The sequence below is a fragment of the Haliotis rufescens genome, unplaced genomic scaffold (genome assembly GCF_023055435.1).
Source record: "Haliotis rufescens isolate VD_foot unplaced genomic scaffold, xgHalRufe1.0.p SCAF_2, whole genome shotgun sequence".
NCBI lineage: Eukaryota > Metazoa > Mollusca > Gastropoda > Lepetellida > Haliotidae > Haliotis > Haliotis rufescens.
In genome coordinates this window covers 57,762,124-57,789,601 of record NW_025963890.1, presented here as the reverse complement: position 1 = coordinate 57,789,601, position 27,478 = coordinate 57,762,124, and the positions used below count along the sequence as shown (strand labels likewise).

General features: G+C 39.9%; 2 protein-coding genes across 3 annotated transcripts in view; both read left to right on the top strand.

Moving 5' to 3' along the window:
- The window catches only part of LOC124143181 (thiopurine S-methyltransferase-like), a 40,674-nt gene extending 14,108 nt beyond the window's left edge, over positions 1-26,566 (top strand). Inside the window, exon 9 of the mRNA XM_048400229.1 lies at positions 26,283-26,566. Within this exon, the coding sequence (XP_048256186.1) occupies positions 26,283-26,470 (188 nt within the window). The 3' untranslated portion in view covers positions 26,471-26,566. The remainder of the gene's footprint in view (positions 1-26,282) is intronic.
- LOC124141499 (probable thiopurine S-methyltransferase) lies at positions 4,548-18,555 on the top strand. 2 transcript variants are annotated; one of them, XM_048400225.1, is made up of 9 exons: positions 4,548-4,649; positions 10,762-10,910; positions 11,349-11,441; positions 13,045-13,174; positions 13,703-13,755; positions 14,326-14,400; positions 15,056-15,132; positions 15,743-15,787; positions 16,888-18,555. In XM_048400225.1, exons 2-9 carry the CDS (start codon positions 10,783-10,785, stop codon positions 17,085-17,087), a joined length of 801 nt encoding a protein of 266 aa, XP_048256182.1. In that variant the 5' UTR covers positions 4,548-4,649; positions 10,762-10,782; the 3' UTR covers positions 17,088-18,555. The 2 variants fall into 2 exon arrangements, with proteins under 2 accessions (XP_048256182.1, XP_048256183.1); XM_048400226.1 differs by lacking the exons at positions 4,548-4,649; positions 10,762-10,910 and adding an exon at positions 11,039-11,157.
- Positions 26,567-27,478: the final 912 nt, after the last annotated feature.

The following is a 27,478-nucleotide window of genomic DNA, read 5'->3' as shown; positions in this document are numbered from 1 at the left end:
AAACCAACTCATCATATTTTGATTGATTGTTTTTGCCTTAACCGAATGCAATACGCTTTGTTGTTCACCAAGGCGACATCTGCGATGTGGAATACCAGGACCAATACGAATTCGAGCCTTACAAAACCTTCCACGGGGATATGGACGAAGAAGGGCAACCTCTGAAGAAGAAAGAGGAGGGAGAAGAGGGGGAAGAAGAGGAGTCAATTGTTATTGTTCTTCTTAATTATTATCTGAAGAAGAGGGAGTGATGTATGTCTTCTCCTCAGTGTGGTCTGTAAACAACTCACAATGAGGCAGGGTGCAGTCAGTGCTGTAGTCATAGGGATATTAAGCCTGACTACCGTCATCCGAGCACATCGGAAGCAGATGAACGTATTTGATATGTTAATGTCTTAGAGCACTAGGCTGTGGTCAACGTGCAGTCCTTGCTTAAATGAACTCTTTGTTTTATAGTTTGTCTGTCGTCCCATATATTCTGGAGTACATTAGTCTAACATTCAATGATTGCCTTAGTTTGAAACATACAATGTCACAGTTTCGCATATGGTACTTAGTGATATGTGTTTGTCTGTGTAATCATATACTCTAGTATATATCAGTCTAACATTCAATGATTACCTTAATTAGTAACATACATTGTCACACATACGGTACTTAGTGCAACGTTTATAGGCAGACTAAACATGGGCAACAGATTATAGAGATGACATCACACTGTTGTGACTATTCCTGTCTTAACCTATGTGTCATGTTAGTTAAAAAGTACTAGTAGCATGATTATATATATATATATATATATATATATATATATATATATATATATATATAAGTATATATATATATAAGTATATATATATATAAATATATATAGTAGACCGTTATCTGTTCGCGCTCTCTCTCTCTCCCTCTCTCTCTCTCTCTCTATATATATATATAGAGAGAGAGAGAGTGAGGGAGAGAGAAAGAGAGAACAGAATATATTTAGTCAAGAGAATTTGCATTTTGGAAACAGTTATCGAGTTGACAAGTTGATAAGTTAAATAAAACATTACACATGAAGATATGTATTACTTATCTGTTTAATGGATCCTTATAAGGCATCTGTATTGCAGAAAAATATTGCACTGTACGAACTCTGGAATGAGTGGTTAGTTAAAATATCCAAAAGGAGTACAACGGAATCCTCAGGAAATAATAATATTGCAGATTCAGCAAAGCATACTGAGACACTGTGAAAGCGCACAATCGACTTTAAAACTCGAAATCAGTAAAGCGTTATTTTGCTCAAGTCCAGCTCCCAACACATCAGATGAGATTCGAACCCTAACGACGACATTGTTGTGTTTGATTATCGCATGCCTAAACACCAGGAACAACTTCATTTGATTTTTTTAGCCAAATATTTAAAAAATCGAATATGCGTGGTTCCCTGTTGGTTCGCACAGAAGGCTTAGCGCTACAAATTTGTATCATATCCGGTTATAAGTGCTCATGTGTCGCGCCGTTAATTATGAATCCAAATAATATTGGTTGCTTTGTTATTTTAAGCCGCACTCAGCAATATTCCAGCTATATGACGGCGGTTTCTAAATAGTCGAGTCTGGACCAGACAATCCAGTGATTGATATCATGAACATCGTTGCACGCAATTGAGATCGATGACATGCATCAACCAGGTCAGAGAGTCTGACCACCCCATCCCGTTCGTCGCCTCTTACGATAAGCATAGTCGCCTCTACGGCAATCATGGTTGCTGAAGACCCATTCTACCCCGGATCTTCAAGGGTCTCCTAATAATGAAGACATGTAAGACAATAAAGGGGAAATTGAAATCCGATGTCATGAATACCTTCCTCTACTTCACGGTCGCTGTTTTAACGCTGTCGACGCTTTGACACTGTAACAATGTTAGAGTCCGCAACGGCTTCCGCTTTTGTATTCATTACAGTCACGTGACATCTCATCTGTCGTGTCTCCCGATGCACTTGAACTAACTTGGGACTAACACGTGTTGGACGTAACCATACGGAACTCATTTAGAGACAGGTTAAAATCTGATGATATTTTGAGCATTTTCGACTCCTTTTTAGATTTGATACTTTTAGATATTGATAAAGCAGCCCCAGTATTTCCTAATCCATTTGGACTGCTGTAAACAGTGTGAGACGATCTTGTACTACGTGAAAGAAAAGTTGCAGGTCTGACAAGAAATGTGAATATTTTAGTTACGAAAGAAATAGGCTCTTGTCTGTCTACAGGTGTCATAAAGATCCAGTTTCGTTGTAAAGATATATAGAGGCAAGAAATAAGTACATATCAGTGTTAACCATAATAAGTTCTTGTAACATCATATAGCTGGAATATTGTGCGACGTTAAACAACAAACAAACAAAAGGAACAGTTGAGGATGAAGGTATGGATTTACATGACATTGACGAAGGTATTCATGATATTACTTAGTTTAAATAATGTTCGATTCTCCGATTGCTGAAGATGAAACAGAAGAATGAGTAAACGGTTTGAAATATAACAATTCTGAAGGTACTTATGAGTTAATTGAGTTCTTCCATAGTTGCTTTGAGTTGTTAATGCCATCCTTGTAAGTATTACTAACTTGGGGAAATGGTCAAAATTTTACAAACATTTTATTACGTTACATGCCTCATATTAAGAATTGGAAATTATGAACTTAGGAAATATTACAATTAACGTACCTCGTTCCATTATCTTTAACCTGCCAAGGCTCGAACCGACACATCGGACAGGACCAGTATCTCTCATTGTGCTGGTCAGATAGTGAGTGAGTGAGTGAGTATGGTTTTACGCCGCTTTTAGCAATATTCCAGCAATATCACGGCGGGGGACACCAGAAATGGGCTTCACACATTGTACCCATGTCGGGAATCGAACCCGGGTCTCGGCGTGACGAGCGAACGCTTTAACCACCAGGCTACCCGACCGCCCGCTGGTCAGATAGAGTTCAGCGAACAATTGTTTAAGATGCTCCATTAAATAGAACTGACACGCTTTTCTTGTCAGCAATTCCAAAACTAGAAATTGTACTTACTTTGAAAGAATTATGCCTAAAACATAAAACAATTGTAAATTTTCATGAGACCATGGCACACTTTCTTTGACAGTTGCCATTGTCTCACAATAAAAATTGGCAGGTATTTGAATATTCCTTGATATAAAATGTTTCAATTCTTTGTAATGAAGGTTGCGAATATGAATACCATTCTGTGATGGTTTGTGTCCGGTAATAAACAGTGCGTCAGAAGTACATACCTACTTAATATATATCATACCCTAAACGTAACAAATACAATAGCCTTTTGCATCAACGTGTATGATTGAAGTAAGACACCTGGCAATGTTTAATATCATTATGCAAAATTCTTTAGAAAGACCCATACTGACTCATTATACATATTGTTATATATATGATATGCTGACGGGCGGAGGTCAGCTTTCTTTATAAACAAAGAACACAAGAACCCTATTCTAACAAAGAGGCCGCCTCCGTGGTGTAGTGGATAGAGTGTTTGCCGAGAGAGCGAAAGGTCGGTGTTCGATCCCCTGGCTGCGTCATACCAAGAGACGTTGTTGTTCCGCTGCTTGGTGCTCGTGGGATTTGCTGGACATTGACATTACACTTGATATTGCAATGCCTGTATGCTGGCACGGACAATGGTTGGTTGGTTGTTTAACGCCGCGCTTAGCAATATTCCAGCTATATGCCGATGGTCTGTAAATAATCGAGTCTTGACCAGACAACCAGTGATTGATATCATGAGCATCGATCGATGACATGCATCAACCACCCGATCCCGTTAGTCGCCTTTTACGACAAGCATAGTCGCCTTTTACGACAAGCATAGTCGCCTTTTAGGCAAGCATGTGTTGCTGAAAACCTATTCTACCCTGGATCTTCACGGGTCTCACGGACAAAAGAGTTCAGAATAACATACTCCGTATGTCAATACGTGTAAGTTACAACATATTTTTCGATAGAAAAAGTACTAGAAAGGGTTTTTTTCTAAAGTAGCTATTTTAGATGGATAGATATCTTGTATGCCGTGCTTATATATGTCTATAGCGCATCTGAAACGACCAGCACTCGCTATACGTCTAAAATAATTCGTGTGCCTATTCGTTGTATATTTTATCCCTTTTTTTGGTGTGAAAATCAATATATCAATATATCAATTCATCTTTGATCTAATCTCTGTATTTTTGGACAAATGTTATCTTGTTTTTGAAAGGCATTTAGGAGTGATACACATAAGGAAGAGAATTTATGTATGTCAACTTCTTTATTATGAGGAACACAACGTTTCGGTGTATGTGCTTACTCCTTCATCTGGCGAAACGTTGTGTTCCTCATAATAAAGAAGTTGACATCCATAAATTCTCTTCCTTAAATGTTATCTTGTTTCAAATGAAACAGCTGTTTTGTACTTGTCCCAATCTATTGGCTCGATGTCGGGGTTCAACACACCAACAAGAAGCACATTTAATGTTTATGATATTTATTTGACTTCTTCGTTTTTGATACGGCCCCCTTGACATCGGGTAGGAAGGCGTCACTCCGCTTGCCGGCAGTCAGTGGGACCCGCAGCCGATCACACCGAACTTATCGTCAGGTTAGTGAGAATAACGCTGGTACACTGATATACTTAAGGTCATGTCATGTAATTTCAGTTAAGTAGATGCCTCACTACGTGCCGCCCCATTATAACGAAATATGGCGATGAAGTTTTATAATGTTATTATAAATTCATTGTCCGCACAAGGCGTGTTGTATGCCTGGGACCAAGACATGCCGCGATGACTGAGCAGGAAGCCTGTCGGGAAGACTCGGGATTCTCCGTCAGAACGGGCCGCGTTATGCGTGACGTGAACTATATACATATGACCTGTTAACCGCCTGACGCTCGGCATTAAGGGGATAAAACAAGAACCGGTGCGCGCGCGCACGCATACACACACACACACACACACACGCACGCACACACACACACACACACGCAGAGACATACAGACACACACACACACTCACACAGACAGACAGACACACACACACGCAGGCAGACACACACACACACACACACTTTATGTCTATTGTGCGAGTTAACATTGCAGCTTTTCATGCAATAATTTCCGTACATTTCGCCACTGCCAATCACTTTTCGTTATAACAGTTTCTTTATATTTACTATATTGCTGTAACAGTACAGGCACATCGTCCGCACATGTTAGTAATAATCAACTGGCGTTATGTACAGAAATCATAGATAAAATATTCAACCATACACGAAATGGAGGAGTCCACTGATGCCTACAGTCTAAAACAAACATTTATATGCTTCAGTGGTTTTACATGTGATACCCTGCTACCTCTCTGCAGAGTTGAACTGGACCATTTTAGTGTACTATTGCCTGCAGTGACAAATGACAAACACTAGCAAATGATATTTAGTGCTTTTTCTTTATTCGTGCATTTCTTCTGATATTTCATACACCATACATCATACATCATCCATAGTTTCATTTATCATATTTTATGTACATTATGATTCAAACATCACATTCAAACTCCAATTTTATCACACATCTTACATTATCCTCATATACATTTCATTCAGTTTCATTTATCATATTCCATGTACATTATATACATATCAGACTTACATTCATCATATATCATCTCATACATCATCCATATGTATCATTCATTTTCATTTATCATATTTCATGTACATTATATACATATCAGTCTTACATTCATCATATATCATCTCACACATCTCTAACATGCCAATCTTACTTACTTACTTATATTGGAGATTTTACGTGCGCTTTCCGACTGTAAGCGTATGTCGCACACGGGCCCGCCAGGCCATTTAATGTGTTTCCGAAAGGGGGAAAAGTGAGTTTGTGCAACCCAGGAGGGGGGCTTTAGGGGTTGCTTATATAGTAATTTTGAAATTTTGAGATTTGGAAAGAATGCCAACAGTGGGTGGGGGACGAACTAAGGGAGCTGTGTGTGTTGGGTGGTTGTTAGATAAGGTAGTTTTGGTTTTAATATTTTATTTGTGGTTTAAATGCGACTAATTAGTCCTGTTTTTATTAGGTATATGCCTAAGGCTTTGAATCTTTCTAATTTATTTGGTGGATTTAGGATTGATTCTAGTGTAAGTCCGGTTTTAAGATTTAGGGTGGTCTGTAGTGTTGTTCGGTGTGTTTGGTAGTGTGTGCAGTGAATGAGTACGTGTTCTGGTGTTTCTTGTTGTTTGCAATGTGGGCAGTTTCCGGTGCTGTGTAGATTAGCTATTTTACGGTGATTATTTAGTTTGGTATGGCCTGTTTGTAGTTTAGTAATTATTCTGTCGATTTTTTTGGATGGGTGTAGTATTTTTGGTTTATTTAGGGTTTTTTTTTAGTACTTTCCTGATTTGGCTATTTGAGTTTTGGTATATATTTTGCCATTTTTTGTTGATTTTTTTGTTTAGTGACACTTTTGATTTCTGATTTTGAGCTGGGTAAGTTTAAGCTTATTTCTGGGAGTTTAAGGGATTATTTGCTGCTTTATCTGCCTTTTCATTTCCAAAGTTTCCTACGTGGGCGGGGATCCAAATGAACTCTATTTGTTTACAGACCTTGGTTAAGTTGTTTGAGCTATTGAGTATTTGATTTATTAGTTAGGGGCGGTTTTTAGTGTTTTTATTTTTGAGGGCTTGTAGTCCACTGAGGGAGTCGGTAAGGATGAGGTTTTTTGGTGTTTTTTAGATTGCTGATTGCGTAGTGCTGAGGCCATGCCCATTAGGTCGGCCGTGAATATGGATTGGTTGTTTGGGAGTCGGTAAGATTGTGTGTTTTTGGTTGGTTGTGCGATGTGGACTCCGAAACCTGTGTGTTTTGAGATCGGATCTGAGGATCCGTCTGTGTATATGTGACACCAATTTGGCCAATTTTCATGTATGAATGCTAGTGTGGTGGTTTTAGCGATGTTAGGATCGGTCTGTTTATTTAGTGTATCGGCTAGTGTTGTGTCTATTTTTGGTATTTTAAGTTTTGGAGTGAAGATATTGGATGATTTATTGTTTTGTTTAAGATTATTTATTTTGTGTTCATTTAGGTAATTGGTTATTCTTTGGGAAATTGGAGTAAGTAATGGATGTTTCCGGGCTAGGGCTTGGTTTCTAGGGCTAATATTGTTTTTTATTAAGTTTTCTATTAGAGGGTTTGATTGGGACCCGGCCTAGACGTTTAGGGTAAGTTGTTCCCTACATAGTTTAAGTGGCATTTCTCCTGTTAAGGCCTGGAGTACATGCCAATCTTCGATAACTATATTTTATACTGGAAAATTTCCTTCTCAAAGTTTATCATCAATTACTTTAAAACATTATTCTTCCACTCTCATTTTACAGAAAATCCATATTTCCTGCTCCGGTTATCAAAGTACAATACCATCTAAGAAAATAAATTTATACAAATGTCAAATATTTTCCCAATCCCAGTAACATTTCTAAGTCATTAATTAGTCTGTGTTTACAGTGTAGGCATTAGCGAACACTAAGTAGAGTAGACCACTTGAGTGCAGAGGTGCGTGAAACAGTGTGTACACTAAAACAACAACTTTTGTAGGCATTAGTCATTGTAGGCATTTGTCACTGTAGGCATTAGTGGACCTAGCCCACATGTGATACCCTGCTACCTCTCTGCAGAGTTGAACTGGACCATTTTAGTGTACTATTGCCTGCAGTGACAAATGACAAACACTAGCAAATGATATTTAGTGCTTTTTCTTTATTCGTGCATTTCTTCTGATATTTCATACACCATACATCATACATCATCCATAGTTTCATTTATCATATTTTATGTACATTATGATTCAAACATCACATTCAAACTCCAATTTTATCACACATCTTACATTATCCTCATATACATTTCATTCAGTTTCATTTATCATATTCCATGTACATTATATACATATCAGACTTACATTCATCATATATCATCTCATACATCATCCATATGTATCATTCATTTTCATTTATCATATTTCATGTACATTATATACATATCAGTCTTACATTCATCATATATCATCTCACACATCTCTAACATGCCAATCTTACTTACTTACTTATATTGGAGATTTTACGTGCGCTTTCCGACTGTAAGCGTATGTCGCACACGGGCCCGCCAGGCCATTTAATGTGTTTCCGAAAGGGGGAAAAGTGAGTTTGTGCAACCCAGGAGGGGGGCTTTAGGGGTTGCTTATATAGTAATTTTGAAATTTTGAGATTTGGAAAGAATGCCAACAGTGGGTGGGGGACGAACTAAGGGAGCTGTGTGTGTTGGGTGGTTGTTAGATAAGGTAGTTTTGGTTTTAATATTTTATTTGTGGTTTAAATGCGACTAATTAGTCCTGTTTTTATTAGGTATATGCCTAAGGCTTTGAATCTTTCTAATTTATTTGGTGGATTTAGGATTGATTCTAGTGTAAGTCCGGTTTTAAGATTTAGGGTGGTCTGTAGTGTTGTTCGGTGTGTTTGGTAGTGTGTGCAGTGAATGAGTACGTGTTCTGGTGTTTCTTGTTGTTTGCAATGTGGGCAGTTTCCGGTGCTGTGTAGATTAGCTATTTTACGGTGATTATTTAGTTTGGTATGGCCTGTTTGTAGTTTAGTAATTATTCTGTCGATTTTTTTGGATGGGTGTAGTATTTTTGGTTTATTTAGGGGTTTTTTTTAGTACTTTCCTGATTTGGCTATTTGAGTTTTGGTATATATTTTGCCATTTTTTGTTGATTTTTTTGTTTAGTGACACTTTTGATTTCTGATTTTGAGCTGGGTAAGTTTAAGCTTATTTCTGGGAGTTTAAGGGATTATTTGCTGCTTTATCTGCCTTTTCATTTCCAAAGTTTCCTACGTGGGCGGGGATCCAAATGAACTCTATTTGTTTACAGACCTTGGTTAAGTTGTTTGAGCTATTGAGTATTTGATTTATTAGTTAGGGGCGGTTTTTAGTGTTTTTATTTTTGAGGGCTTGTAGTCCACTGAGGGAGTCGGTAAGGATGAGGTTTTTTGGTGTTTTTTAGATTGCTGATTGCGTAGTGCTGAGGCCATGCCCATTAGGTCGGCCGTGAATATGGATTGGTTGTTTGGGAGTCGGTAAGATTGTGTGTTTTTGGTTGGTTGTGCGATGTGGACTCCGAAACCTGTGTGTTTTGAGATCGGATCTGAGGATCCGTCTGTGTATATGTGACACCAATTTGGCCAATTTTCATGTATGAATGCTAGTGTGGTGGTTTTAGCGATGTTAGGATCGGTCTGTTTATTTAGTGTATCGGCTAGTGTTGTGTCTATTTTTGGTATTTTAAGTTTTGGAGTGAAGATATTGGATGATTTATTGTTTTGTTTAAGATTATTTATTTTGTGTTCATTTAGGTAATTGGTTATTCTTTGGGAAATTGGAGTAAGTAATGGATGTTTCCGGGCTAGGGCTTGGTTTCTAGGGCTAATATTGTTTTTTATTAAGTTTTCTATTAGAGGGTTTGATTGGGACCCGGCCTAGACGTTTAGGGTAAGTTGTTCCCTACATAGTTTAAGTGGCATTTCTCCTGTTAAGGCCTGGAGTACATGCCAATCTTCGATAACTATATTTTATACTGGAAAATTTCCTTCTCAAAGTTTATCATCAATTACTTTAAAACATTATTCTTCCACTCTCATTTTACAGAAAATCCATATTTCCTGCTCCGGTTATCAAAGTACAATACCATCTAAGAAAATAAATTTATACAAATGTCAAATATTTTCCCAATCCCAGTAACATTTCTAAGTCATTAATTAGTCTGTGTTTACAGTGTAGGCATTAGCGAACACTACGTAGAGTAGACCACTTGAGTGCAGAGGTGCGTGAAACAGTGTGTACACTAAAACAACAACTTTTGTAGGCATTAGTCATTGTAGGCATTTGTCACTGTAGGCATTAGTGGACCTAGCCCACGAAATTCACGATCGTGTTGAAGTAAATTGAAAATTGCCCGGCCCATTTTCCAAAGCTGGATACACACCCGTAATCATCCATCAATAAACTTGCGCTTTGTCTTCACCGAAAATGCATAGTGCTTCTAATAAAAAACAATATCAAATAAAAGGGACAAAACTTTTCCTTAACCATGAGCAAATATTTAGCTATACGCTCCGTGAAGATCCGGGGTAGAATAGGTCTTCAGCAACCCATGCTTGCTGTATAATAAAAGGCGACTACGCTTGTCGTAAGAGACTACTAACGGGATCGGATGGTCAGGCTAGCAGACTTGGTTGATGCATGTCATGGGATCTCAATTGCGTGGATCGATGCTCATGATGTCAATCATTGGATTGTCTGGTCCAAACTCGATTATTTACAGACCGCCGTCATATAGCTGGAGTGCGGCGTTAAACAACAAACAAACTAATACCATCAAATACAATCATATGATGATACCAAGCGTTCGCTATAAGGGGAGCACATCCTGCCCCATCGGTAGCCCCTGTCACAAACACATGCAAAGGCAACTGAAATGTTCACCTGAATTTTTTTTTCTTTCGGGCTGTCTAAACTGTAATATACGTTTTGTAGAGAGTAACTGGATGTGACCACTTTCAATAAAGCATACAAAAACGAAATAATGATAAAAAGATACAAATGTAAGATGTAAGGTTATTACTGAGTTCACCTGTTTAATGTGTTTTACAGGGGAACTATTAGGTTGGAACAATGTCGAAAAAGGAACGGGTCCAACCTGGCCATTGGCACGTGTCTGAAACTCCGGAGGGAAGGCTTGAAGACTGGTTAACGGCATGGGACAAGGGCCAGTGGGACTTCACCTACATGGAGCCCGGCCCGTAGGTATACATAGGGTAGAGAATTTCGGCCAGTGGGACTTCACCTACACGGAGCCCGGCCCGTAGGTATACATAGGGTAGAGTAGGTCAGGCACTTGGACTTTACCTACACGGAGCCACTGGGTACACATAGGATAGAGTAGGTCGGCCATTGGCACGTGTCTGAAACTCCGGAGGGAAGGCTTGAAGACTGTTTAACGGCATGGGACAAGGGCCAGTGGGACTTCACCTACATGGAGCCCGGCCCGTAGGTATATTTAGGGAAGAATAGGTCGGACACTGGTCGGAAACTGGGACTTCATTCACACGGAACCTGACCATTCTTAATTTGGAAAAGGTTTAAATTCGAACTCAGATTTTAAACCTGTTTACACATAGAGTATTTGTAAAATAAATTACAGTTTCGATGTTGATAATTTAATTCTTTTTTTTATGCAGGAATCTTGCGAAATACTTTGAGAAAGTTACCGAGGGACGGAAAGGTCTGAAAATCCTTGTCCCCCTCTGTGCCACGACCTATGACCTCATCTGGTGAGTGTTTCTACTGGACATTGCACCAACTCAACACAAAGCTCCAACACAGTACAAACATACACCACACGTGTTGATCAAAACATGAAACACATTAAACTGTTTGATTTGAACAATCATTCTTATTCCTGGAAATGTCGGATATGACAAAAATCACTCGGTGTGAAAGTAAAGCCATGGTTGTACTCAATGGTCATGTTAATCCCAGTCACGGGTGGCCCAGTCGTCACTTTCGCCGCGATTCGCTGTGCAGAGTGGCGTCCCTTGGGCACGCCAGAAACCTATGATTGTGGGTTGGAATCCCGGTTCGCCTCGGTTATGTTTCTTAGTTTGTCCACACCATACCCGTGCTCGTGGGTTTCACCGAAGTGGTAAACATCTGAGACCTGCATCACTTCGGGCTTTCCTCCCACATTAAGCTGACACGCCGCGATATAACTGTAAAACTATGAAAAGCGGCGTTAAACCCAACTCGCTCACTCATTTTTCAGCTGTTCTGTCATTTTCTGCCGTTTTCTTTTCAATAAAGAAGAGATCACAATTGCGCAAATGTTCGATGTGCAGAGTTGCGCCCATTAGTCAAGAAAGGATCCGCTGGTCACGGGTTTGGAACCCACATTCTTACTGATTACGACATAGGGTTTGTTTTACTCGAACTTATACGACAAGTTTACTTCGGGATTTCATCCAACATTAAGCCAACTCACTGTGAAAAAACTAAGACACTTTAAGATTTATTTTAACCCTACTCAATCACTAAATGATCAAAGCGTAAGTGTATTAATAACTGACACTTCAATATTGATTTGATTTTATATTAAACCGTCGAATGCACCGTTCAATAGCGAGTAAAGGAATTCAGCACAAATATGTCATCTTATGCTGTTGTGCTAAAGGTTTTAGCTGTGTTTTTAATTTTAGGACTATCTAGCATAAAGGGTTCTTTGACCTTTCATCACTCTGCTCAGGGTCTTTGAGCAGGGACCCTTTGTAGCAAATAACAGTACAATTATGTGGGCTCTCTGATATCGCATCTTCCGCAGGCAAGGGTGTTAACTGACATTAAACGTCCAGTTTCCAACCTTGCCGAACTTGGCTGGAATTTCTCAGCTCGATTGTAGCACCACCAGTGCTTATTACGAGTTATGTCCCTTCCTTGTCCCCAATACTTACCAATCAGATTCAACCTCTCATATCGCTTGCAATTGCTTCAAACAAAATGGCGCCCAGTCATGACTGATTTTCATTGTATTAAGACGGACGGGCTTTACCTTGCGAAGTGTATCAAATCACTTGAGCAATCTTGATTAAAAACATGAAAAGATTTGGAAAATATGTGTCGACGCTTAGTTGACGGTACACGTGCTCTGCAAATCCTGCAATCGAACGAATTCGGCACGTCAGTTGCCTTGTTGTGTATGAACCGGATGTCGATATCGTTACGGGATTTTGATTGGACTATGCACAGACACTCGTTGGTCCAGCCAAAATGTAACTCCATAATTCCAGCCTAGCTCAAGCTTTTAGAGCCAGTTAACTCCCTTGCCTCGGGAAAATGCTGATATCGATGACGTTTTTGTTTCGTTTTCGTTTTTGTGTTTAGGTTATGTGAGCAAGGTCACTCCGTGGTTGGCGCTGATCTGGCCGAGAGCGCCGCACAGCGGATCTTCAAACAGTACAGGCAGGAACCAATCATTGAAGACGTCCCCAGTATCGCCGGGAAACTTTACAAGGTAATGACACCAGTCAGAAGAAAAGTGATACGCAAGCTGTTTGTTTCCAATGTCACAATATGTTTCACTCATGCCTGGGCAAATAGTGAAACAAGAAATAACATATATAAAGTAATCAAATGCATTTTGCCCCGAACCTGCTTTATCAAAGATAGTAACCGAGTCAAATTAAGAGGTTGGAAGAGCTAGAGAAACACGTGACCTAACTGCGTCACAGTGGAATACTTGTTTTATTTCTGTACAACATTTTGATCAAGAATGCATCTCGCTAAATAAACAATTCCTTCCAGTAAACACTGTATTGTGTTTTTGTTACACAGAGCCTATACTCTAGCTGTTTATGCAATGATCGCTTGATGGCTGCGTCTAACACAATACAGGCACTGCCCATTGGCCGAGAATGTGCTGACTCGTATGTGGACAAATAAAATTAGTACAAAACATCTATTTGACAATCACAAGACACTTGGACGTTTACAAAACAATAAAAGGTTCTGTATATTAATTGCATTCTTTTTCTCCTGACAGAATGATTCTGGTACCTTCAAATATTACGTTGGAAATTTCTTACGCTTCAGCGAGTGAGTATAACACTGCCATTGTGATATAGTGGGTGGGTGAGTCTGGTTTTACGCTGTCTTTGGTAATATTCCAGCAAGATCATTGCAGAGGAAATTTGCTTCTCAATGTACTCGCGCGTGTGTGTGTGTGAGTATGTGTGGTGCGGTATGGTGGGTGGGGGTTATGAAAGCTTTGCGTTTTTGAGTGTGTGCTTGCATGCGTGGTGTGTCTCTGTGTGTGCCGTGTGTCTCATTTTAATACTAACACATATGTAAATGTACGTTAAATACACACCTGGGTTATCTCCAGTCTACTTGGAGAAGTGCGTGCGTGCAGACTCGATCATCCACAGACCGCCGTCAAATAGCTGCAATATTGTTTAGTTCGGTGTTAAACGACAAACATGCACATGACTTCATATCGTCATATTCCTATTCTGGTTGAGACAGGTCGGAAAATGAAAACAACCCCTGCAGTGGCCGCTCCAGAAGTAAACCTGTCATTTCTGCAATTACACCGTCCTCAGACATATTTACATGCATTTAGAGATAAATAGGCATGTTATAACACACACCAGTTTCTGTTTCAAGGGATTTGGAAGGAACGTTCGACTTCATCTGGGACTCGAAGGCTATGTGCGCTGTTGACGTTCGAGACAGACCCGAGTATGTATGCAATGACTTAATTGTTTTAGTTGAAATATATACATATCAAATGGTTGTGCGGCTCAAGTATGTTATTATTTTCTGCCCAAACAAAGTTTGCTAAACTGGTGCCATTTGCAAAAATAAATTGTGTTAATATTTTTGGCATTCCCATGGCAACAAGTTGGTTCACATTTTGTATATACATATTGGAAAGTCTTCTTGAGAATTTATTAGGATTCCGGGTCAGAATAAGCCCCTAGCACATCTTGCTTCCCGAAAATGCGACAAGGATGGAGATTTGAGGTGGCCACAATGCTACTGTGATTATTACTTTTATTATAGGGGCGGTCGGGTAGCCTAGTGGTTAAGGCGTTTGCTAGTCGTGCCGAAGACCCGGGTTTGATTCCCGACATGGGTACAATGTGTGAAGCCCATTTCTGGTGTCCCCCGGCGTGAAATTGCTGGAATATTGCTAAAAGCGGCGTAAAAACATACTCACTAACTCATTTTTATGATAATATGTGCTTATATTTGTAAGTTGACACTTTCTGGTATTAAAGAATCGCGTGTTTTCGTTTTTTTCATATTTAAAGTCTTCCGCGTGGTTTCATATTATCGACTATACAGTTTCCTGTACTGCACGTCTTAGCGACTGATGTGTTTGTCCTTCCAGCTACTTGAAAGTCATCCGACGGGTGATGGGACCAAAGTGTACCATGATGCTGGAGTTTCCTAAGAAAATCTACCCAGGTAATTTGAAAATAAGTCTTTTTATTAGTTATAACACCGATATTTCTCCATCAACGTCATTCTTAATTCCAATTCTGAAGTGGAACAATGTGATCAAAGACACCTTCCCTCCTCTTTTCGATCATAAACCCAAGAGAGTGTATGAGGGTGGGGGTGGGGGTAGGGCGGGGTGTGTGGATGGGTAGGGGAGGGGGTTGGGGGTTTCACGCCACACTCATCTACATACCAGCAATATGTATTGCGTACCTCTGTATAATTGAGTCTGGACCAGACAATCCAGTGATTGACACCATGATCATCGATCCACGCAATTGGGATACGGTGACATGCATCAACCAAGTCAGCGAGCCTGGCCACCCGATCCCGTTTGTTGCCTCCTACGACAGGCATTGGCTGCTGAAGACCAATTCTACCCCGGACCTTAATGGGGTTACACCAAGGATCGGAGCCCAGTTTATCAAATAGAATTTTTTTTACATAAGATCGAATCAGTGTGACTGGTCATTTAAATTATTTCTTTTGTACTCGAATATCACTGCTGAAGATTAACAATACCAGTCCAGGAGGGGCTGTGTATGAGTGGGTAAACTTAAGCTTTGTTTCATTTCAGGAGCACCCTATCATTTCACCGAGGAACAGTTAAACGAGTTTTACGGTAACGACAATATATTTAAGGGTCATTTTAGAAGCTGCAGTATCAATGAAGACCAAGTTGACTTATATCTTCAGTTTTGTTCAGTGCGACGTGTTTGTGCAGTGCGAGTACATTTATCAAGCACCTGTTTCCAAACGTCACTCGGAAAGAATATAGTAGCTGAAATCAATGTCAGCTCAGTCCTCATCAGCAGTGACTATGATCACAATAATGTTTGAAGCACGTCCTTCTTAGAACTGATACAAACATGAGAGTGAGTGAGTAGGGTTTTACGCCGCTTTTAGCAATTCATCTAGACACATCACGGCGCTGGGAGCCAAGACGAGATATGAGATAGAGTCCAAAAACGTCGCACCCAAAAAGTCAAACTTCGGTCGGTTTATCTCTTAGTTCCATGTTCCAGATGCTGTAGTTGTAGATCTCTGTTGTCAAGGTACTAGTGAGGTTTTGGTATTGTTTTGTGTAGCTCGGGTAAGGGGAGAGGCGGATATTGATAGAAATGAAGCAAATCGGAGATCAATGAACCCCTTATTTTTGCGATCTAAACTATACCTTATAACGAACGCAGCGTCCGCCCGGAGAGCGGAACGTCCGGGGTTCGATTCCCGGCCGCGTCATACCAAAAGACGTTAAAAGATGGTACTTGTTGTTACCCTGTCTGGCGCTCGGCATTAAGGGGCTAAATCAAGGACTGGTCGGCTCGGGGTCAGTATACTGTGTCTGAGTGGGGTATTCGTGTTAAACTGCGGCATGGTATCTCAGTGAGCTAGCACTATAAATCGGCATCAGTCCGGACTAGTACAAGCAGCCACACACACACACACACACACACACACACACACACACACACACACACACACACACACAAACACACACATACAAACACACACACACACACACAAACACACACACACACACACACACAAACGTGCATGCACGTCGCTATATAAGTGCAATAATCTTGGACGCGACCTTATACCCAATTTCACCTCACCTCACCTCACCTATAACGAAAGCTAACTTATCATATTTTGATGAATGATCTTCTTAAAAACTAATTTGCCTTAACCGAATAAAATACGCTGTGTTGTTTTATTAAGGCGACATCTGCGATGTGGAATACCAAGACGAATCCGACTTCGACCCTACCATAGCCTACCACGGGGATGTGGACGACGAAGGACAACCACTGAAGGCGGAAGAGGGGAAGGAAGAGGCCACCCAGTCTAAGGAAGCGGAGTCCAAAAAGGAAAACACTGTGATTGTTCTACAAAATTATTTTTTGAAGAAGAGGGAGTAATGTATGTCTTCTCCTGACTGTGGCCTGTAAGCAACTCCCACAGAGCTCACGAGCCAGGGTGCAGTCAATTCTGTAGACATGGGGATACTGAGTCTGACTTCGTACTTAGAGCACATTAGAAGCAGATGAATATATTTGATATGCTTATATCTCAGTGGATAAGGCTGTGGTCAACTGGTAGTCTTTGTTTCAATGAAGTCTTTGTGTAGGGGAAGTCCGAGTAACTCTCCATTCGTTAAAAATAATGGAGCAGATGCCCCCCTACTTTTACACATTGACAAAATATTCTCTTGTGAAAAATATTTGAAAAATAAACCAGAACTCTTTGTAGACTGTATTTATACTGTGTGAGTCGCCCTTGCCTGATGCCATTCGTGACCAACTCGTGTTATTCCGGGACAAGCCGAATAGTGACTCGTGCCCCTCTCGTGGCCATTTTTGCAACCGGGTTCCGTCTTTGCGCAAACGGGCATACCTAAAACAATTGTCAACTCGTTGTGTAATGGTTCACACATATTTCCCCGTATTATATATATATATTAGATACAATTTAAAGCAGATCTGGACATGGTGACTTATACAGTATGTTTGAACACATTTAACTGTGTCTTGGGTATATTTTTAGATGCAAGACACATGTTAATTCAAATATTATTTCTGAGGGATTCTTTGACGAAGAACTTGAAATCATACGCGCATTCTGATTGGTTTGTCGTATTTTCGCACATAACATTCATCGATAGGGGGACGAGTCTTCTTGCAGGTTACGGAAAGGGGCGAGAGGTGACGAATGGCCTGATGCACGAGGAATACGTTCTTTGCCGCTGTTGCACCATACCTTTGTGTGCCGCCGTAGCTGACGTTGACAACTACACGTTCTCAAATCAAACAATGCGGGTTCCAACCCCGCTAGAGACAATATTTTCGAGAAAAAAAAATATGAAATTATTCACTTGTCAATAAATGTAAAACTTAATTCCGTCTATTCCAAGTGGAAATTATTTCAAATGTTGGTTCAAGATATTATATAATTCAATTCCTGAAAAATAATGGAGCGTTCAAAAATTAGAATGACATCACGTGTGTGTTTTAAGGTCAATTGAAGTCACCCCACCCGGCTGTGTTTGTCTGTATCGTAATCTATTACGGTATATATCAATCTAACCTTTAGTGAATAACCTGATAAGTAGCACACAATGTCACAGTTTCATATACGGTACTCAGTGCTTAGTTTATACGCAGATTGACCATGGGCAACAGATTATCGAGATGGGATCATACCTGTTCGTTGTGACTAATTCTTGTCTTAACAGCTTGTAACTGTATGTACGCAGTCGTAGTATCGCTTTTCTGGCTAGATGTATACAGAACAGAACATATAAAATCAAAATATTTTATTTTAGAAACAATTATCAAGTTGTTGTACAAAACATGTACATGTATAGTTAAATATAACATTACACATGAAGATATTTATGACTTATCTGTTTAATGAATCCTAATGGACCGCCTCCGTGGTCTTGTGGTAGAGTGTCCGCCCGGAGATCGGAAGGTCCGGGGTTCGATTCCCGGCCGCGTCATACCAAAAGACGTTAAAAGATGGTCCTTGTTGTTACCCTGTCTGGCGCGCGGCATTAAGGGGCTTAATCAAGGACTGGTCGGCTCGGAGTAAGTATACTGTGTCTGGGTGGGGTATTCATGTTAAACTGCGGCATGGTTTCTCAGTGAGCTAGCACTATAAATAGACATCAGTCCGGACTAGTACAAGCAGCCACACACACACACATACACACACACACACACACACGTGCATGCACGTTGCTAAATAAGTGCAATGATCTTGGACGCGACGTTAAACCCAATTTCACCTCACCTTAATGAATCCTAATAAGGTGCACTGTACAAACTTTAGAATGAGTTGTCAGTGAAATATTGCAGTTTCAGCAAAAGATACTGAGACACTGTGGAAACGCATGATCAACTTTAACTCGAAATCAGGAAAGATGTGTTTCTTGTGCTCAAGTTCATGAGATACGAACCCTAACGACGACATTGTTGTGTTTGAATATCTCATGCCTAAATGCACAGAACAACTTATTCTTTTTGTGGCCATTTTGGCGAAATGATTACAAAAATCGAATATGCCTTATCGCATTGTCTCAGTATACAACTATACTTGTGTTAATATTTACAAGATAAGGACACCAGCCATTTGGTCACTCCTGTTCAAATGACACATGAACACTCGCATAGTGAAACCATCACAAGTGAGTAAGGGAGTGAGGGTTGTATTGTGCAGCGTTTGACAATATCTCAGCCATATCAAGACAGGGACACAAAGAATGAGCCTCACACATTGTACCATGATGGGAATCGCGTCTCCGATGGGACGACCCAGCGCATTAACCACTAGGCTATTGGGGACAAGGTTCATAGACGATTCTATCAACTGGTGCATCAAATAGCTAACTAAGATATACTAAGAATGTGCACTTTGAATACTGATGCCAAGTGCACATTCTTAGTTATTTCACAACAAAGATGGTACTTATTGTTGCCCTGTCTGTCGCGCGGCATTAGCACATGAGACAAGTATTGGTCGGCCCGAAGACAAATTAATTGGTCTGAGTGGGGTATCTAAGTTAAACTGTGGTTATGTATAACAGTGGGCTAGCACTACAAAAGCGACAAAATCTGGACGAGTACAAGCAGCCCCACACACATTTGCATGCACGCGGCTATATAAGTGGCATAATCTTGAACGCGACGTTAAACCTCATTTCATTTAAACCTCGGGCGACCAGACCTAAAAAGTGACCTCACTGATCTCCTATTGAAATATAGCTCAATAAGCTTCATGTTTCACTCTGCAATCAAAGTTCATACATGCCGATTTAGCAATACAATATGGTTCTCCACGTTTTGCAACCAAGAGTCATCAGAAGATGACAAATTCCCCTGGCCCCAACAATAGGAAAAGGTCCCGTTCCAGCCCCTGGTTAATCAATGTACCTAGTTTGAAGGAAAAAAACATTCACGGTTTTCAAGTTATGCTCCGGAAACGAAATACGGACGGACAGGCGGACAGACAGACCGAATGGACACTATATCCCCTGGAGTACGTATTGCTAGGGGGAAATCGCAGCACTGTTCGTAATATGAGTACGGGTTACGATCGTTACGTATAATGATCGAAAGCTCAAAGTAAAGTACGTATTTCTATGGCAAGACTACACGTATTACGATTAATGGGTCGCGATACATTACGTAATACGATCATAAGATCTTGATACGGTATTGTTACGATCGTAAGATCAGGACACAGCACAAACTATGATCGTAAAGGCAAGATACCTTTCGTAAAACGTCCTTAAGACAACGATGTGATAAACAAGTTGTATCCTTGATCAAAGTATGATAAAGTATTCAAATGAAACAAATGTTATATTTGGGACAACACTTTCTGGTGAAGTACAGAATTCTCATACTTTTTTGGGTTGTGTCCCGTCCGGGATTCGAACCCACACAGAATATGTCGCCGAGGTAGCGACCTATATTTGCTGAGAGTGCATCAACCTTTTCAGTCGATGGGGGACGGGGTTGTGCATGGTGAAATGGGTCAGAAGGGGCCTCTGCACCAGCCAATGACAGCCTAGAGGGTCCAGGAAGGGGCTGCCCAATCATTGTGCTCTTAAGACCTTCTGTAGCTTTAATGTTCCCTATAGGAGGTCTTAAACCCACTCAGAGGTCTGAAGTGCACACAAGTCCTTTTAAGGCAGAGAGAAATAGAAGGGGTAACAGACAACCCTTCACATGTGATTATATCCGTGTTTATGCTTAGGTTGTAGCATTCGGAATAAGGGAGCTTGTCATGACTGATCACGTCTTTGTTTCTTGCAAAATGATTCATATATAAGTGTAAAATTTGAAAGTTTGGGCTCGAAAATACAGTACAGCACATTCATCCTCGACACATAAACTACATGTCATAAACCTCATGTGCAGATTGTGCATGAAACATCCTATCACGCAATGACACCACTGAGATGTGTTCTTTGGCCGCAACTAGTTTTGCCGAAGATAGTGTCACGTGATCACATAAGCTCCTGTCAATACTGGTTTAAGGACATAGCCCCTTTAAACCCCGTTGGCAGTTGGGCAGTAGAGCGCCATTTCGCGTGCCCGCCGCCATTGAGATCCGCAGTTCAGGTTGGTGAGAATAACGCTGTTTGACTGATATACCTTATGACATGTCCTGTAATGTCAGTTTTATATTTCCCGAACTATGTGCTACCCCATCATGACGAAATATGATGACGAAGTTTATTTATTTCGTTTTGAATTCATTGTTCCGTTAAGGCATGTTATAAAGCCTATACTTAGATGTGCCCGTATGATTGCGCAAGAAGCTTGTCGGGAAGACTCGGAATTCCCCGTGACCAATGACTTGCATCTTGTTGAATGCATTGTTCAAAAGCGTGTCAACGGAATTTCACAAGCAGTGTGCGAGGCGAACTAGTTAAGTGAACCAGGTGTTGGCAAATAGAACCTCGGTGACATATCAGACAGATTCATTCAGGCCTTGAGGAGTGCACCTCTGTCCGGAGAGCGCAAGGTCGGTGGTTCGATTCCCTTGACGTATCATACCATACGTGAAAGATGGTTCTTGTTGGTGTCCTGCCTGGCGCTCGGCATTAAGAGGAAAAACAAGGACTGATCGACTGGAGTCATTCTGTTTCTGAGTGGGGCATCCATTCTAAGCTGCGCCATGATATCTCAGTGGGCTGGACTTTGAAACCGGAGTAAGTACGCTTGTACAAGCACACCGCTAGACAAGAGAAATAATCTTGGACGCTATTTCACATTGCATCAACATATTGAGGAGATATTAAAACCTTGCGGTGAGTCGGTGAACATGAATGCATATGAATGAATATATAAACGGATGAATATGGGGCAGTGAATATAAGTGAACGAATATGGGTAATTGTATATAAGCAAATGACTACATAAGCGGATGAATATGAGGCAGAGAGTATAAGCGAATGAATATAAGGAAGAGAAAAAAACCGAATGAATATAAGGCAGTGAAAAGAGCGAATGAGTATGGGTCATTGTATATAAGCAAATACCTATTTTAGCGGATAAATATGAGGCAGTGAATATAAGCGAATGAATATGAGGCGGTGAATATGAGTGAATGGATATGAGGCAGTGAATATGAGTGAATGACTTTGAGGCAGTGAATATGAATGAATGAATACGAGGCAGCGAATGAATATGAGGCAGTGAAAGTATGCGAATGAATACGAGGCAGTGAATAGAAGCGAATGAATATGAGGCAGCGAATATAAGTGAATGGATATGAGGCAGTTAATATGAGTGAATGAATACGAGGCAGTGAATATAAGCGAGTTAATACGAGGCAGTGAATATAAGCGAATGAATATTAGGCAGTGAATATAAGCGAATGGATATGAGGCAGTGAATATGAGTGAATGGATAGTATACATAAACGGATGAATATGAGGCAGTGAATATAAGCGAATGGATATGAGACAGCGAATATAAGCGAATGGATATGAGGCAGTAAATATGAGGGAATGGATACGAGGCAGTGAATATAAGCGAATGAATATACTACTGTAGAGCTACGGTGACACACAATAGGTTTGGTCCCACATTGTGGCCACCTGCTCCTGACTACAGACAAGATGTGATACGAGCGGGGACGACTGTTCAACGTGAAACAGTATACGACTACACAGCCATCCGATGTTGTGTCGATTACTGAAAAATATGCCCCTTACAAATGCTGATGAAGGAATCTGATGGTTTAGCAACGATCTTGGTAGTAATTATAAAATAATCACCAGCGTTTCCTTCTGCATTTGTGTATAGAAATGTTTCATAAATACACTATATATATAAATGTGTTGAAGTAAAAATGGGAAATAAAGAGCCATTTTCAATAATCTGGATACTCAAGGATTGATATCATTGGCGGATTAAACAAAGTCCACAAATAGCCATTTTCAAAAATCTGGATACTCAAGGATTGATATCATTGGCGGATTTACACAAAGTCCACAAAGAGCCATTTTTCAAAAATCTGGATACTCAAGGATTGATATCATTAGCGGATTTACACATAGTCCACAAAGAGCCATTTTCAAAAATCTGGATACTCAAGGATTGATATCATTAGCGGATTTACACATAGTCCACAAAGAGCCGTTTTCAAAAATCTGGATACTCAAGGATTGATATCATTAGCGGATTTACACAAAGTCCACAAAGAGCCATTTTCAATTATCTGGAACTCAAGGATTGATATCATTAGCGGATTTACACATAGTCCACAAAGAGCCATTTTCAAAAATCTGGAACTCAAGGATTGATATCATTAGCAGATTAGTACAAACTCCACAAAGAGCCATTTTCAAAAATCTGGAACTCAAGGATTGATATCATTAGTGGATTTACACAAAGTCCACAAAAAGCCATTTTCAAAAATCTGGATACTCAAGGATTGATATCATTAGCGGATTTACACATAGTCCACAAAGAGCCATTTTCAAAAATCTGGATACTCAAGGATTGATATCATTAGCAGATTAGTACAAACTCCACAAAGAGCCATTTTCAAAACTCTGGATACTCAAGGATTGATATCATTAGTGGATTTACACAAAGTCCACAAAGAGCCATTTTCAATAAGCTGGATACTCAAGGATTGATATCATTAGCGGATTTACACAAAGTCCACATTGAAGTAAATTCTTAAAAATAAACACGTCAACAACAATAACAACACAGACTGAATATCTAATCATTTAAGAATTGACCTTTACTTTGTGTGAGTTCATTGGAGTATGAACCTTCATAGAGTGAGGGCCAAACTGTATGAACGTCGGAGCTTGCGACGACGTTCATACAATGTTTGGCCCTCACTCTATGAAGGTTCATACTCCAATGAACTCACACAAAGTGAAGGTCAATTCTTATAATTTTTTTATCACAATTTCTTACCTAAAAAGATGTAGGCCTAGATCTAAACACAATTTTATTTAGTACGTGTGACTTCATGTTTACACTGACAGCCATACAACAACCAGCTATATCGCGGAGTAAAATAGTTCCTCAAAAAGAGAGGTGACATGGGCGTATGGATGCACAACTTGCTCTCCAGAAACATCTTACGCAGCACATGTGTTCAAATCATATCCTCATTAGATGAGAAAGGTCTGTAAAGAACTACCTCAGTGAGTCAGTCACAATGACAGCGCGTCGTAATACATTTACATCAAGTACAAGACGTCAAAATGGCCGACACGATAAACGTGACGGGAGAGATTTCCGAAGTTGTTGATGAACCTTTGGCGGTTACATGTGTTAGTCATCATTAATCAACTGGCCGATCATTGAAAGGTGAATAAAGATGCGTCAAACAGACACAAAGGTAAATTCATAGATTGCTTGAGACGGTCAATGTCAGCCTAGGCACGGATCGAGTCGATACTACAATAGTTTAGATGTGCATTTCTTCGTTTGTTGGATGGGCCGTAGCGAGGATATTCGTGAACAATCATGCAGTCACGCTCTCTGACATTTCTCAAAGCATACTGAAACGCTGAGACCAAGAATAAAGGTTCTAAATGATCAGAAAGAACGCTTATGCATGTTTTCGTGGTAGGGAATTCCCAGGGGTTTCCCCAGGAATGTGGAAGTAGTCCGTCAGTGTTTACGTCATTTCAAGAACACGGTCTCGTGAAAAACGTATGAACGTCAAATTGTGTCGTTCATACACTTATGAACGTCAATTTCGCGGTCATGTGACCGACCTCTCGTCCAATGGAAAAGCCGTATATCGTGTAAACTTCAAATAAAAAAATTATTAGCACTTAAATAACTGCATACAAGAATGCGAAATCAGCGACATGGCTGAATAATACAACTGAATAAGGTTAGCGGCAAAAGAGGTAGAAATTCAATACATCAACGTATACATACATATGAACATGGGATTAACACAAAACCTCTTATCTCCACCCACTCTATTGCCAAGTAGTTGTAGTCCGACAGCAGGTGTTACGGAAACATAAACGAAAGCATTTGGTTTTGTTAGCCAACCAAATGTCACTGAATCACTTGCAATTTATTGTGTGTTGTGTGTTGTGTGTTGTGTGCTGTGTGTTGTTATGTGTTGTGTGAGTGGTATGTGTGTTGTGTATAGAACGGATGTCTGTAATTAATTGAGTCTGGACCAGATAATCCAGTGACTGACACCGTGAGCATCGATCCACGCAATTGGGATACAATGACATGCATCAACCAAGTCAGCGAGCCTGACCACCCGATCCCGTAAGTCGCCACTTACGACAGACATTGGCTGCTGAAGACCAATTCTAACCCGGACCGTAATGGTGTTACACCAAGGATCGGAGCCCAGGTTATCAAACAGAGAACAAATACATAAGATCGATTCAGTGTGACTGATCATTTAAATTATTTCTTTTGTACTCGAATATCACAGCTGAAGATTAACAATACCAGCCCAGGAAGGGCTGTATATGAGTGGGTGCTTTGTTTCATTTCAGGAGCACCCTATCATTGCACTGAGGAACAGTTAAAAGAGTTTTACGGTAACGACAATATTTTCAAGGGTCATTTCAGGAGCCGCAGTATCAATGAGTGAGTGAGTATGGTTTGACGCCGTTTTTAGCAATCTTCAAGCGATATCACGGCGTAATTGTTTAATAGACATTACTTAGGAGTCGACGGATGACAAGGTAGACACAATTTTATGGATAACAGCTTCTTTAATACTGTGAAAAGCGACGTTTCGATATAGATCCTTATACCGTTGCCAAGCAATACTGAATGTACATGGGACATTGTACATAATATACATTTTACATTTATTTGATAAAATGTGACATTCCAGTACATAGTTGATTAATCATCTAAATAGATGATGGCATGTTGACCAAAATTTATAGAATAGGCAAATGCCACACTCAATAATCGCTGCACATTTAGTTTAATATAATAAAGAAAATCGGGGAACTTTACAATCAACAACTTATTTTTGTGATCTAAAATAAATCTTATGATCTAATCATATTTTGATTAATGCTTTCTAAACAACTAATTTGAGTTAACCGAATGCAATACGCTGTGTTGTTAACCGAGGCGACATCTGCGATGTGGAATACCAAGACGAATACGACTTCGACCCAAGAAAGGTCTACCACGGGGATGTGGACGAAGAAGGACAACCACTGAAGGAGGAAGTGGGGAAGGAAGAGGCCAGTCAGTCTGACGAAGAGGCGTTAGCTGTGATTGTTCTACAGAATTATTTTCTGAAGAAGAGGGAGTAATGTATGTCTTCTCCTGACTGTGGCCTGTAAGCAACTCTCACAGAGCTCACGAGTCAGGGTGCAGTCAATTCTGTAGACATGGGGAATATTGAGCTTGACTTCGTACTTCGAGCACATGGGAAGCAGATGATTATATTTGATATGCTAATGTATTAGAGCACTAGGCTGTGGCCAACTAAAAGGGACTCCTTGTTTACTTGAAGTCACCCCATCCATCTGTCATTGCCTGTCTACTCAAACACTCTGGAATATACCAGTCCAACATTCAGTGATTGCCCTGAGGCTCATAATTAACATACAATGTCACAGTTTCACATATGGTACTTAGTGATATGTGTTTGTCTGTATAGTCATACACTCTGGTATATACCAGCCTAACATTCAGTGATTGCCCTCATAATTAACATACAATGTCACAGTTTCACATATGGTACTTAGTGATATGTGATTGTTTGTATAGTCAAACACTCTGGTAAAGATCAGTCTAACATTCAATGATTACCCTAATTAGTCTCATACAATGTCACACATACGGTACTTAGTGATATGTGTTTGTCTGTATGGTACTCTGTGATATGTTTGCTTTCTCAAGCATTATGCTGGTATCAAATCATTGTTACAACCAGAAAAATATTATTGTAATTATATTACAAGATCAATCTCAATTGAGAGCTCTTTGTAAATTTAGAATATCTCTCCATAACTTCCTTGTCAGTAAATGTCGTTAAACCAAGAATAGTGATTTTGTAAATTGTATATGTACTTACTGTACCAACCAGGAGATTGAAGTCGAGTTTCATGTCCTTTTTATAATTGAAAAATATGTAACGTTGAGATCAAACTTTCTATCTAATTTAGATATATATATTACACACAAAGACAATCACTTAATGTCAATTTGTTGGATTCGACCGATGGAGATGTTATCAAATCTTTAGCAATGTATTTAAAACATGTATTTAGACTATTTAGAATTATATTACGCTATGTTCAAGACCACGTTGATTT